We start from the raw sequence: 13,849 nt of genomic DNA, 5'->3' as shown, positions 1-13,849 counted from the left end.
GCCGCCTCGTGCTCCCACGAGGAGCTCGAACAGTTCATACACTTCACTAACACCTTCCACCCCAACCTTAAATTTACCTGGACCATCTCTAACACCTCTCTCCCCTTCCTGGACCTCTCTGTCTCCATATCGGGCAACCACCTCGAAACCGATATTCATTTCAAGCCCACCGACTCCCACAGCTACCTAGAATACTCCTCCTCCCACCCACCTTCCTGCAAAAATGCTATCCCCTATTCCCAATTCCTTCGCCTCCGCCGCATCTGCTCCCAGGATGAGGCATTCCACTCCCGTACATCTCAGTTGTCCTCGTTTTTCAAGGACCGTAACTTCCCCTCCTCGGTGGTCGAGAACGCCCTCAACCGTGTCTCCCACATCTCCCGCACCTCATCCCTCACACCCCGTCCACGCAATAAAAACCAAAAAAGAATCCCCCTCGTCCTCACGTACCACCCCACCAACCTCCGGATCCAACGCATCATCCTCCGACACTTCCGCCATCTGCAATCCGACCCCACCACCAAAGACATCTTTCCCTCCCCACCTTTATCTGCTTTCCGGAGGGACAACTCTCTCCGTGACTCCCTCGTCCGCTCCACACTCCCCTCCAGCTCCACCACACCCGGCACTTTTCCCTGCAACCGCAGGAAGTGCTACACCTGCCCCCATACCTCCTCCCTCACCCCCATCCCAGGCCCCAAGAAGACTTTCCACATCAAGCAGATGTTCACCTGCACATCTGCCAATGTGGTATACTGCATCCGCTGTACCCGGTGTGGCTTCCTCTACATCGGGGAAACCAAGCGGAGACTCGGGGACCGCTTTGCAGAACACCTACGCTCGGTTCGCAACAAACAACTGCACCTCCCAGTCGCGAACCATTTCAACTCCCCCTCCCATTCCTCAGACGACATGTCCATCCTGGGCCTCCTGCAGTGCCACAACGATGCCACCCGAAGGTTGCAGGAACAGCAACTCATATTCCGCTTGGGAACCCTGCAGCCCAATGGTATCAATGTGGATTTCACAAGTTTCAAAATCTCCCCTCCCCCCACCGCATCCCAAAACCAGTCCAGCTCGTCCCTGCCTCCCTAACCTGTTCTTCCTCCCACCTATCCCCTCCTCCCACCTCAAGCCGCACCTCCATCTCCTACCGACCAACCTCATCCCACCCCCTTGACCTGTCCGTCCTCCCTGGACTGACCTATCCCCTTCCTAACTCCCCACCTACACTCACCTTTCCTGGCCCCATCCCCGCCTCTTCGACCTGTTTGTTTCTTCTCCACCTATCCTCTCCTCTATCCCTCTTCTATCCGCCTCCCACTCTCTCCCTATTTATTTCAAAACCCCCTTCCCCTCCCCCTTTTCTGATGAAGGGTCTAGGCCCGAAACGTCAGCCTCTCTGCTCCTATGATGCTGCTTGGCCTGCTGTGTTCATCCAGCCCTGCACCTTGTTGTCTAACATTGTAATTTGGACAGGTAGTTTTGCAAACACGTCAGCAGTACTAAGACAGCAGCTAATTACTGACTGCAGCTAGATAAAGCATTTAGGAATTTTGAGAGCAAGGGAATTTGATGCACTAAAACTGAAGGTCCAACCTAGATAAACGAGATGAAAAACTTAAAGACTAAGCAGGACCAAGTAATAATTCAACAGACAGTGAGGTGGACAGAACTTTAGTTCCTTAAAAAGCAAGAAGAGAGATAACAGCCACTGTTCAGTCTGGACTAACACTTGAAAAAAAATCTAAGCGTAGCGTCACAGAGAAAGAAGTGATTGAACGATGAGTATCCAATAGCAGGGTCCAAGAGATAGCTAGATGAGACACCAACTATCTGGAACAAAACAGGAATGTCACTACAAAGAAAGCTTAATTCATGCAGAACAGAAAATCTCTGCTACCATGTCAAGAACTACAGAAAAATAAGAGATACAACAGTTCACACTTCCTATCAGCCAAGTTATGTACATGATGAAATGCTAACTCTTGTGAGCTCAAATTGAAAAATATAATAAATAGGTGCATTCTTTGTAGATGTAAATATGAAATATCTCCTCATGTATTCAGAGATTCAAATAATTGTTTCTACTAATTTGTTTCATAAAAATCATGCAGATAAAGTGCATGTACTGTTGTAGATTGATGCTTGGCTACAAATATTCTTGTAGAATATGCACTTGTAAATATTCTTGTAGAATATAATGTATCAGAGGCAATTATATACATCCGAAAAGTGATAGGAGAGAGCAAGCAGCACGTTGCACGAACGAATTAGTTTTGCCTGCTTTGAAAAACTCAATATCCAGTTTTAACCTATGGTTCTTCTCTTCAGGCATGTCATATAGGTTTTTGGGGATGTTCCTCTTTTCCTGGCTTTGGTGCAAGTGAAGGGACCAGACTGCTAAGAATTTCTGTGTTCCAGTTGTACTAAAAATGTTACCTTTTATCTTTTAATGCCTGCTGAACACTGAATCAGATCGGAGTGTGGTGTTAAGTTGGGTATCAGGAACTGCCGGTAATATAGGGTAATGAATCAATATGTATGAATCAACAAATAACAAATCCACAGAACTTAAACAAGTGCCTGTTGTACAGTAACCCAAAAGGTAACTTTGTTTTCTAATCTATTCTTTACCAAATTCATCTCCACCAGAAGTACATCCCAAAAGGTTGCACCTTGCTTCAGGTCTGAAGCATGTTTTATCCAGTGAATGTATACTTAACACGCCCACTCCAACAGATACATGTTTTTATGTCTCTGTTACTTGCAGATATTGCTGTTGGCATTCACCTGTTTCTTTTTCTTTTCAGCGAGATGTCACAAGGGCCTACTATGGAGTATTGACGATGTAGCTATGCCAAGTTCTATTTCATAGGTTGTACAGGCCACTTTACAACACCTTGTTATTGCTATTCCTTTGATTTGTTGTATAAAGGAAGACTAAATCTTGGCATTGGTAGTTATTAGATTTGGGGAACAAGCAGATAAGGTAATTTCAGAAAAAGATTGGTATTGGAGGGTGGTAAGTGAGTTTAGTAGGAGCATGGGGGAGGGGACAAATAGACATTTGACCAGATTTTAGGTTTAGCTTTAAGTCTGTAAAACAAAGCTCTCCCAATGTCTTTAGCCTATAAGATATTACCTGTAGATGAACTTCAAAAATTTAAAAAAGGTAGATAATAGCTTTTTATAAATATAATTAGAAATGAGAAATTCTTGAGAACAAATAATACTAATACACTTAGGATCATGCAAATATTCTTTTAGCCCAAAGCTTGACCACTATACCATGCATACTGCTAAAAACATCAACCAAATAATTGATGAATGCCTTCCTGATAAATCTGCATTTTGATGTGATTAACGTCATGATTAAGTGCCTATCTGCAAATCTAATTCAGTATTTATTTCACCTTAATATTGCAAGTGGCTAATTTCTTCATTAGCAGGATCAAAAGGTGTAAATCTTAGCAGCTAATGCTTGCTCTGAATTCTGGATATTGAGAGGCTCACTTTATTTTCGCACTCTTGAAATTGTGCACACCATATTTTGACATTGTACTTTGATGTCTAATTAGTGGCTAGGTAACATGTTTTTGTGCATGATGTGTTAGGACATCATTTCTTTGGCTATCATTTTGATGGACTTCCGATAAGATTGTCATAGCTGCAAGTATGTTTAGAGTTATTACGATGTGTGAATGGGCACATTTGCTGGTTTCCATTTAACTGGAACATTAGTTGGTCAGTCAAATACGGTGTAATTAGCTTCTCTGTAAAGTCTAACGGGAGTTTAATTTTTTCATAACATGTATCCTGACTTGTGAAATCATCCACCATGCAGCTCATTTACAAATGTTCAGATGTTGCATTTTCAAAGGGAAGGTCATCCATTATAGATGGAACATGGGCTAGCACTGCGTGTCTCACTGCCAGGAACCCGGGTTCAATTCTACCTTCAGGCAACTGCGTGTAGAGTTTGCACATTCTGCTAATGTTTGTGTGGGTTTCCTATGGGTGCTCCAGTTTCCTCCCATAGTCCAAAGAAGTGCAGGTTAGGTGGATTGGCCATGGAAAATGCAGTGATTAGGTAAAGGGCGGGGGTGGGATGCTCTTTGGAGGGGGAGGGTCAGTATAGATTTGATGGGCCAAATGGCCCACTTCCACACTGTAGGGTTTTTATGATTCTACTTTAGAAAAGGTGTGTAAATAGATGCAATATATAAAAAACAACAAAATGTTTTACACAACTCAAATATCTATTTTATAGGCACAGGAATGATGGTCAAAGGGAAAGTAATTCTGTTTTCTAGTCTATATTCTGAACATGAGTTTAGGCATGGCAGGGCTATGGCTGGGCTTGACACCGCCTGTACGTGCATGTGCAGAAATTGTCACTAGCTACATGAAGTGGAACGCTGGGATCCAGAACAATGTGACTGTGACAAAATAAAGTTGAGAACTATGAAGATGGCACTTATTTTTGCAGAGGACAGGGGCAAGAGAAGAACACTCGCACATGCAGCTGTAGATGCAGGTAGATGTAAGTGCAGGGTTCTACGTTGCCTCCCTGGTGCCAGGAACAAGGGTGTCACGGAGTTGTTCCAGTACCTTCTTTTGCCAGAGGTGATGATTGTGGTACCAATGACATAGGTAGAAAGAAGGATATCATCCTAAAAGCAGACATTAAAGAATTAGGAAGGAGATGGAAAAGGTGTACTTCTAAGGCAGCACCACAGAACGGGAAGAAGTCAAATTGAGCAAACAGACACAGCTGCAAAAAATGTATTAGGAAGGAGCGTTTTCAATTTCTACAGTGTGATTCGGGGGCAGGTAGGTGTTGCACAAGGAGAACAAGTTACTTAAGATGTAGGAAAGAGGAGGGTCATTTGGCTTAGTCTACTTAGCCATTCAACAAGATCATGGCCAATCTGATAATCCTTAACTCCACTTTACCACCTTATTCCCATACAAATTTTTTTTTAAAAAAATTCTTTTTCAGCCCCTGAACTTATATAATGACCCAGCCTCCATAGTCCTCTGCAGTCAAGAATTATGCAGATTGACTTCCCTCAAAAAACAAACATTCCTCTTCATCTATCTTAAATGGGGAACCCCTTACTCAGATCACACTCTCAGGTTTTAAGACTCATTCACAAAGGAAATCAACCTCTCATCTACCTAGTCAGGCCCAATAAGAATCATAAATGTTACAACAAGGTTTCCTCTCATTCTTCTATAGTCCAAACTACTCAACCTCTCTGCATAAGAAAAGCCCTTCATGTACATAGATGTTAGCAAGTGCCTTCAAGAACTGCAGCAGTTCTTGGTGCGCAGTAACACCTAAAGAGTTGTTAGGAAAGGATGACTATGAATTTAACCCAGTGACAGTGAAGGAACAATGACATAGCTCCAAATCAGCTCGGAGTGGGACTTGGAGGGGAACCTGCAGGTAGTGGTGTCCACATGCAACTGCTGCCCTTGTCCTTGTCCTTCTAAATGGTCGAGGTTTTAGTTTGTAAGATGTTGTTGAAGGAGCCTTTGGGAAATTACTGCACTGCATCTTCTGGGTGGCACACAGTGCCAATGTGCATCAGTCCTGAAGGGAATGAAAGTCAAAGTTGTTATATATGGTGCCAATGATGCAGGCTGATTTGTGTTGGTTGAGGCTGCTTTCTCCTGGTTGGTGTCAAGCTTTTTGTTGAAGTTGCACACATCCAAGCAAAATGGAGATTACCCTATTGCACTCCTAACTCATGCATTACAAACGACAGACAGGCGGTGGGAAGAAAAGGGCATGTATTGCTTTCTGCAGAATTCCTAATTCGAGACCTGCTCTTGTAGAGAGTATTTATGTGGCTGACCCAGTTCACTTTCTGGTCAATGCTAACTTTGGAAGTTGATAGTTGGGGGATTCAGCAATTGTAATGCCATTGAAATCAAGGGAAGATAGTTAGATTCCCTTTTCAGAGACGGCTATTGACTAACATTTGAATGCTGCTAATGGGATGGTGACAGAGACATCCTATCATACTACACAGATAATGTCAGGCTGTTGTTTGACCAGCCTGACTAGTTTAAAGCAGCCAGAGGATGGGAACCAGACAGAAATCAGATGCGAGAAAAACAAAACTAACGATTGTTAAGTCTTGATGTAGTAAACGAAAGTGGAAGACAGCAGAAACAAATACCACCGAATCAAATTGTAGACTAGGAATAACATTAAAAGCAGCATAATTAAAAGGCACACTGAATGCATGCAGCATTCACATCAAAATAGGTGAATTGACAGGAGAAATAAGTTGGTATTATCTAATTGCAATGAAAGATGTGACCCAAGAGTGGCCGTTGGTAGGAATGAAAATTCAAAACAAAAATTGATATTTAGGAAAGATAGGCATCAAGGAAAAGAAAGTGGGTAGTTATGATAAGGGATAAGAACACCACATTATTAAGGAAGGAACGTAGATCAGAAGAACAAGATGTAGAGAGTATGGAATCAAGAAACACCACAGGCAAACATTGCTACCAATGTTTATAAGCCAAATATTACTGGTAACGTAGATGCAACTCCTGGTGCTTGCATGCTCACGGCACAAAATATACCAATGGCATTGTTGTTTGAAAAAAAAAAAGAGCGGCAATAAAGGTACAGTCAGATTTTATATTCAAGGCACGTGTCTGATAAAGAAATAAGCTGTGCCATTTCATCGCTAGAAAGACAACATGTCAGCTCTCAGTATTAACAGACAATTATTTAATTCACCATAGAAACCTGCAGGGAACATGCCATGACTGTCCACAAATGGAGAGAAATATGGTAGACAACATTCTAAATTTCCAGGCATGCACTAATGAACAGATTCCATCAAAATGCAGGCAACCTAAAATGCCTGCACGCATTCGAGTTAAACTGCACCCCAATATCATTTTAATAGTTACAGAATCATAGAAAAACACTTGTGATTACAACTGAATTGTACTTTTAATGCTTGGTTTGGAAAATTAATGGACTGCACTGTTGATTAGAATACCTGGAGGACTGCAGACCTGCAATTCTGAATTTCAGTCAAAGCATTTCTTATTGGTGAACAGAACATTTGCATATGCAAATGCAATTAAATTAGTAACTACAAAAGCCATTATCTTCGCACAAATCGTGAGACATAGGATTAGGTCTTCCTATCAGAAACATCTGTGAAAAGAAACAGGAAATTATGCGTTGTAAATTAAACTTTTCTCCCCATCAACAGTAGTAATATTAAGCACAAGGTAAATAAAGATAACCAAATAAAAAGTGTTTAAAAAACCTCAGTTGAGCTTTTTGATGAGGAATCAACAGCTTGAGAATAGTAGCGTGGTTGATATTGTGCATGTAAATTTCCAAAAGAGCTAAACAGATGTCAAAAGTTAAAGGACACACAAAGAATCTCCAAAGCTAAGTGCCATGAAGCTAATGCTGAAGGGCTGTTAACACACCCTCCCTCACTCCAGAGAGCTGGAAGTTATATACTGGTGCTTTTAAGCATCAGTACTAGAGCCACTGTTCTGTGCATCTATATTAATCATTCAAACTTGGGTGTAGATATATTTATTTACGAGATGCACGTCAAGCTGCAAGCACTGATTGTCTGTAGTAATGATGTTAGATACAACTTATTTTATGAAACGGTAGGAATCAGTTAACCGATCTGCAATCCATGTCAATATATTATCCATACGCTCATGAGCCCTAAAAGATGTACAACAGCTTGTGTGGCATCAAATGCCCAGGTAACCATATGCTTAATAAATTCTAGGATTTTCTCTCTCCTTTTTCCTTGAACACTTCTATTACAAGTCATGCAATGGATAGTTTAATACAATACAAAACAAAACTTAGCCATGGAAGCCAGAAAGTTGAGGTAATGAAAGACCCTAGAGAAGGATGAGCAGTAATCAGTCTTTTTCAGAAGCCTATTCTGAGTTCCTTTCTTTCCATTCCTCAAACCTAAATGAAGTTACTTCAGAGTCATTTTAAAATACTTCACCTAGCCACTCAGGTTGGTGTGAAATAAAATTGGCAGGCGATTAGTGGGAAAGAGAGTTTTGTCCCAGAATCAGAAAGACTTTACTTTAGAATGTGTACTTCATGACTACCAGAAATCACGAAGGGCTTTACAGCCAATTGAGTACATTTTGAAGTGTGGTGGTCATTGATGTATCAAACATTTTGTGAAATCCATGATTTTGATTCCATTGCAGTCCTTAAGGCATAGGGGAAACCACAAATCTGTTAGTCAAGGTTTTCCATGATTTTGACAGACAATGAAGGAACAGCAATTTAGTTCCAAGTCACTGTATATATGCTGGTCTTCCCATGTATCTGCTGCCCTTGTCCTTCTGGGACAAAGTCACAAGCTTGGAAGGTGCTTGGTGAATTACTGCAGTCATTGTGCAGGTGGTGATAATTTTTTTATGGAATTCCCAGAGGTCCCCAGAACATTAACATCTGGGTAACTAGTCCAGTGACATTACCATTATGCCACTGCCTTTGCCAAGGTGAAGGCAGTGAATGTTGATGGTGATGGTAGGGGTGCTAATCAAACTCAGATTTCACATTTTGTGCATTGGTTTTGCATTAATGACCTTTTGACCTGGTAATTGCAGAAGGTTGCTACAGACAAAGTGTTACAAACTTTGGTGAAGTGCAAGAAATATGTTGCAAAGGGCATATTGTAGCTAACTGGACTATTTCATCTTTGATGTGGAGGTCCTGGTGTTGGACCGGGGCGGACAAGGTCAGAAATCAGATGACACCAGGTTATAGTCCAACAGGTTTATTTGAAATCTCAAGCTTTTGGAGCATTGACCCTCGATCAGATGAAGTGAAGAGGACGACACAGGCCGAATTTATAGGCAAATAAGTCAAAGATCGTACAAACGGTGAGTGGAGTGTGGACAGGCTGAATAATAGGTCTCTGCAGGTGATGAAGACTGTCAGATGGTGTGAGTAGTGTCAACTGCTGAACAACAAGCAAAGGGATGACCTTTAATCTGATCAAATGAGGCAGAGAGATAATTACAAAAAAAATTTAAAATAAAGTGGTGCTGGAGATAAACCAAATGACTGGAATAACATGATAGGTATAACAGTCACATGCCGAGGGTCTAACCAACGCAAAAAGTAATCCAAATCTGTACAAGCTCATCAAGGTAGAAAGATCATAATTTGTCATGGTGATGGTGTCAAAACAAGACAGTCAGGAAGATTTTACAGATACAGAACAGTGTGATGGGGTCACTTGTAGCGTGACGTGAGCTCAAGGTCAAGGTTCAAGCTGTCTCCATGGGTACGGAACTTGCCTATCAGTTTCTGCTCAGTGTTTCAGCATTGTTGGGTATCTTGAAGGCCACCTTGGAAGACACTTACCCAAAGATCGGAGGCTGAACGTCCGTGACTGCTGAAGTGCTCCCCGACTATTTGGAGGCGGGGGAAACATTCTTGTCTGGCGATTGTTGTGTGATGTGACCCCACCATCCTGTTCTGTACCTGTAAAATCTTCCTGACCTGTTTTGACACCATCACCTTCATAAATTGTTATGATCTCTACCTTAATTATCTTGTATAGTTTTGGATTACTTGTTACTTTGGTTGGACCCTTGACATGTGACTGTTATACCTATCGTGTTATTCCAGTCATTTGGTTTGTCTCCACTACCACCTTATTTTTAATTTTTTTGTAATTAACTCTCTGCCTCATTTGATCAGATTTTAGGTCATCCCTTCACTTGCTACACACCTGTTGACACTTTAATCATACCGTTTGATACTCTTGATCACCTGCAGAGACCTATTATTCAGCCTGTCCACACTCCACTCACACCATTTGTATGATCTTTTGATCTCTCTGCCCATTGATATCCCTGCCTATAAATTCTGTGCCCATGTGCTTCTCTCTTACTACTTCCAACAAGGGGCAACACTCAAAAAGCTGGTGATTTCAAATAAACCTGTTGGACTATAATCTGATGTCATCTGATTTCTGATCTTATTTAATCTTTAGCTTGAGTGAATTACTAACTTATTAACTGATTGCTCCTGTTTATTCTCTTGTAAATAAACAAGGTTTAGTCTGACTATGGACTATTTACCAGCTTTCAGAGTGAAGAGAAATCATAATGAAGCTGTAAGGCACATAGCAAATTCAGGGGCAATTCTTCCATTCTGGAGCAGCATGTGTCAATTAAAGCAACTATAAAAGAAGTTCAGCTTTGGTTTTATAAAAAACAAACTGTGCTTTAGGAATCTTGTTTACAAAAATAAAATGCAAACCATAACACTCCATAATGGAAAGAAAATTACATAAGACAGGACAAAGGGAAAGGAAATATTTATTTTCACAAAGTGCGACAGGAAAGGCTACTGATGAAGATCCTGTTTTCAATTTGTATTGAATGAAAAATCACAAGTGATGCGCCTGAAGTTACTTATCTTACTTGCCATGAGGATATAGATCAGGTCACTACGTGCTCAAGCTCCTTACAGACATTGATACTAAAGAATGAACATAGTTAAAAGACTATGCTGTGCAGATTCACTGCTTAGCTGCTCCAAACATCTTGGCCACCTAAAGATCCTAGTTAGTAAACTTTACAAGGCCTAAAGGAGAAACTTGAATACGTTACACCTGCTAATGAGAATGATATTAAAAATTTCAGAGCAAGCTGACTTATTCAAGATTGCAGAGGTGGTCATGTTAATGTGTAACAGCTTCAGAAATGGCTGTGTTTAAGATTTTTTTTGCTATATATGCACCAAGAACATTAAATTTTGCTAACATTTGAAAAGAATCCTCAACAGCAGCTTGTACAAAACTCAAATATCAGAAACAGAATGACCGAATAAAGTCATTAAGCTTAAACAAAATACTGTTAAACAGCCTAAAACGCAAGCGTCAGCAATTTCAGAACCACTCCGATTAGGTACGAAGCATGTCAAAAACAGGGACTTTCCATTTAAGATTTTACTAAATGCTAGTTCAAACTGCCTCCTACACTTGATACTTGATTAATCTGACAATTACAGGAAATTTTAAAGTGACAGCTATTGCTCCGCAAGAAAGTAAACATCAATCTAAGAGAAGTGTGACAACTTTCTCCTATGATCCAAAGATCCACCCAGAAATATAAAACATTGTACCATACGTTGAACGGATCTTCGATTACTGATAGACAACCGTGTGTATAAAGTATTTTATTTAGCTACGCAGACAACTTACCTTGATCAAGTCTACAGATAAGGCTGCGGCAGGCAGCTTCAGTCTCTCGGCTAGGATGATCGAGCACCTGTCTGCACCATTTGAGGGGACTTTGTGCCTTCTGGTTTGCGTCTGTTGTTGCTGTTTTCTTTGGTGAAACATATAACCTTGCACAAAAAAAAAAAAATCAGAAAACAGTTCCTTTTGCAGATATGCAACTTCCAATAAGAGTCGACAAGAAACCATGGATTATCATAGGTTTGAACTTAAACCCTCATTACCCTAAATGAATATACCGGTATTGTTCCCCTTCTATTAATAGAGCGGTAGAGTCAGAGGCCTACAGCATGAAAACAGGCCCTTCGGCCCAACTTGCTCATGCTGCCCAGTTTTCACAATTTAAATTAGTCCCACTTGCCTGCATTTGGTCCATATCCCTCCATACCTTTCCCATCCATGTGCAGTTAAGCACAAAGACCTACAAGTTGTCATCCAATCACTCTTTGCCTCCACGGGACATGCAATTACAGTGGTTTAATGATGAATTTTGCAAAGAAGTTAATGCAAGTGTGAGGTTGTAGCAATGCTGCATTCATTTTTAGTAACAGGATCAGTCAATCTGACCCTGACAAGTAGTAGAGTCTTACTCTTTGAAAAATCTACAAAACTTCTGCTTATTTTTCCCTGCCTTTTCCAGTTATATTGCTCTCTGTATCAGATGTAATCTAATTTGTACTTGCTGTTTAATACTTCTTGGTTTGGATTCTGCCTCTTCATGGACATTCTGTAACTTTGTTGGTTTAAGGTCATAAGACCATAAAATATAGGAACAGAATTAGGCCATTTCACCCATTGAATCTGCACTGCAATTATGAGCACAGTTGTCAGAATTGTGGCAACTGACAGCACAGCAAACCATGATACTCCTTTGTCATTGAATTTTCAGATCAATCTGTGATAGCAAAGTATCAGACCAGAAAAGCAAATAACAAAGTAACATATTTCACACCCACCAGCAAAATCAAAAACCTCCACATTCAAAGATCTGATGTAAAAATACAGTAATTTTTAAAACAAAAACAGTGTGACCAATTCACACACAAACAAACAAACAATTTAAAAAATAAGCAATGATATAATCTGCTTTGCAGGCACTGGGTGAAGGACAAAATGTTAAAGGTAGTGGGTGAAATCTCTGCTCTCCAAAACAAATTTCAAACCCATGTGAAGTTCAATTTAACATCACAGCTTAAAGAAACACACACATATATTGGCACACATCAACTGCAGAGTAAACATGTGCACTGCTGACCTTGTTTAAAACTACATGCTTATCTTTTACAGTGGAGGCTTGGGCCTTTCCACCTTCACCCCATTCCCTCACAGAAGATCAGGGATGCTATTTCAAAGATTTCATGCCATGACCTTGGATTGTAGATTGAATCTCCAACCTCTTCACTGGGAAGGATGTGATAACCTCTGAGGTAAACTAACACAGGATGTTAGAAATGAATCAGAGATAGTAGGAACTGCAGATGCTGGAGAATCCAAGACAAAAAGGTGCAGGGCTGGATGAACACAGCAGGCCAAGCAGCATCATAGGAGCAGAAAGGCTGACGTTTCGGGCCTAGACCCTTCTTCAGAAATGGGTGAGGGGAAGGGGGTTCTGAAATAAATAGGGAGAGAGTGGGAGGCGGATAGAAGATGGATAGAGGAGAGGACAGGTGGAGAGGAAACAAACAGGTTGAAGAGGCGGGGATGGAGCCAGTAAAGGTGAGTGTAGGTGGGGAGTTAGGGAGGGGATAGGTCAGTCCAGGGAGAACGGGCAGGATGAGGTTAGTCGGTAGGAGATGGGGGTGCGGCTTGAGGTGGGAGGAAGAACAGGTTAGGGAGGCGGGGACGAGCTGGACTGGTACTGGGATGCGGTAGGGGGAGGGGAGATTTTGAAGCTTGTGAAATCCACATTGATACCATTGGGCTGCAGGGTTCCCAAGCTGAATATGAGTTGCCGTTCCTGCAACCTTCGGGTGGCATCGTTGTGGCAATGCAGGAGGCACAGGATGGACATGTCATCTGAGGAATGGGAGGGGGAGTTGAAATGGTTCACGACTGGGAGGTGCAGTTGTTTATTGCAAACCGAGCGTAGGTGTTCTGCAAAGCGGTCCCCGAGCCTCCGCTTGGTTTCCCCGATGTAGAGGGAGCCACACCGGGTACAGCGGATGCAGTATACCACATTGGCAGATGTGCAGGTGAACATCTGCTTGATGTGGAAAGTCTTCTTGGGGCCTGGGATGGGGGTAGGTGTAGCACTTCCTGCGGTTGCAGGGAAAAGTGCCGGGTGTGGTGGGGCTGGAGGGGAGCGTGGAGCGGACAAGGGAGTCACGGAGAGAGTAGTCCCTCCGGAAAGCAGATAAGGGTGGGGAGGGAAAGATGTCTTTGGTGGTGGGGTCGGATTGCAGATGGCGGAAGTGTCGGAGGATGTCGCGTTGGATCCGGAGGTTGGTGGGGTGGTACGTGAGGACGAGGGGGATTCTTTTTTTGGTTCTTATTGCATGACGGGGTGTGAGGGATGAGTTGCGGGAGATGTGGGAAACACGGTTGAGGGC

The 13,849-nt window shown here is 41.9% G+C and overlaps 1 protein-coding gene across 2 annotated transcripts in view; it reads right to left on the bottom strand.

The window, feature by feature from the left end:
- Window positions 1–13,849, bottom strand: part of zgc:66447 (SLAIN motif-containing protein-like) — a 45,389-nt gene that overhangs the window by 26,697 nt on the left and 4,843 nt on the right. For both annotated transcript variants that reach the window (XM_020517515.2, XM_020517516.2), the window contains exon 2: window positions 11,265–11,410. In XM_020517515.2, coding sequence (XP_020373104.1) covers window positions 11,265–11,410 — 146 coding nt within the window. The remainder of the gene's footprint in view (window positions 1–11,264; window positions 11,411–13,849) is intronic.

The sequence above is a fragment of the Rhincodon typus genome, chromosome 14, assembly GCF_021869965.1.
Source record: "Rhincodon typus isolate 14 chromosome 14, sRhiTyp1.1, whole genome shotgun sequence".
Taxonomy (NCBI): domain Eukaryota; kingdom Metazoa; phylum Chordata; class Chondrichthyes; order Orectolobiformes; family Rhincodontidae; genus Rhincodon; species Rhincodon typus.
This window is presented reverse-complemented; position numbering and strand designations above follow the sequence as displayed.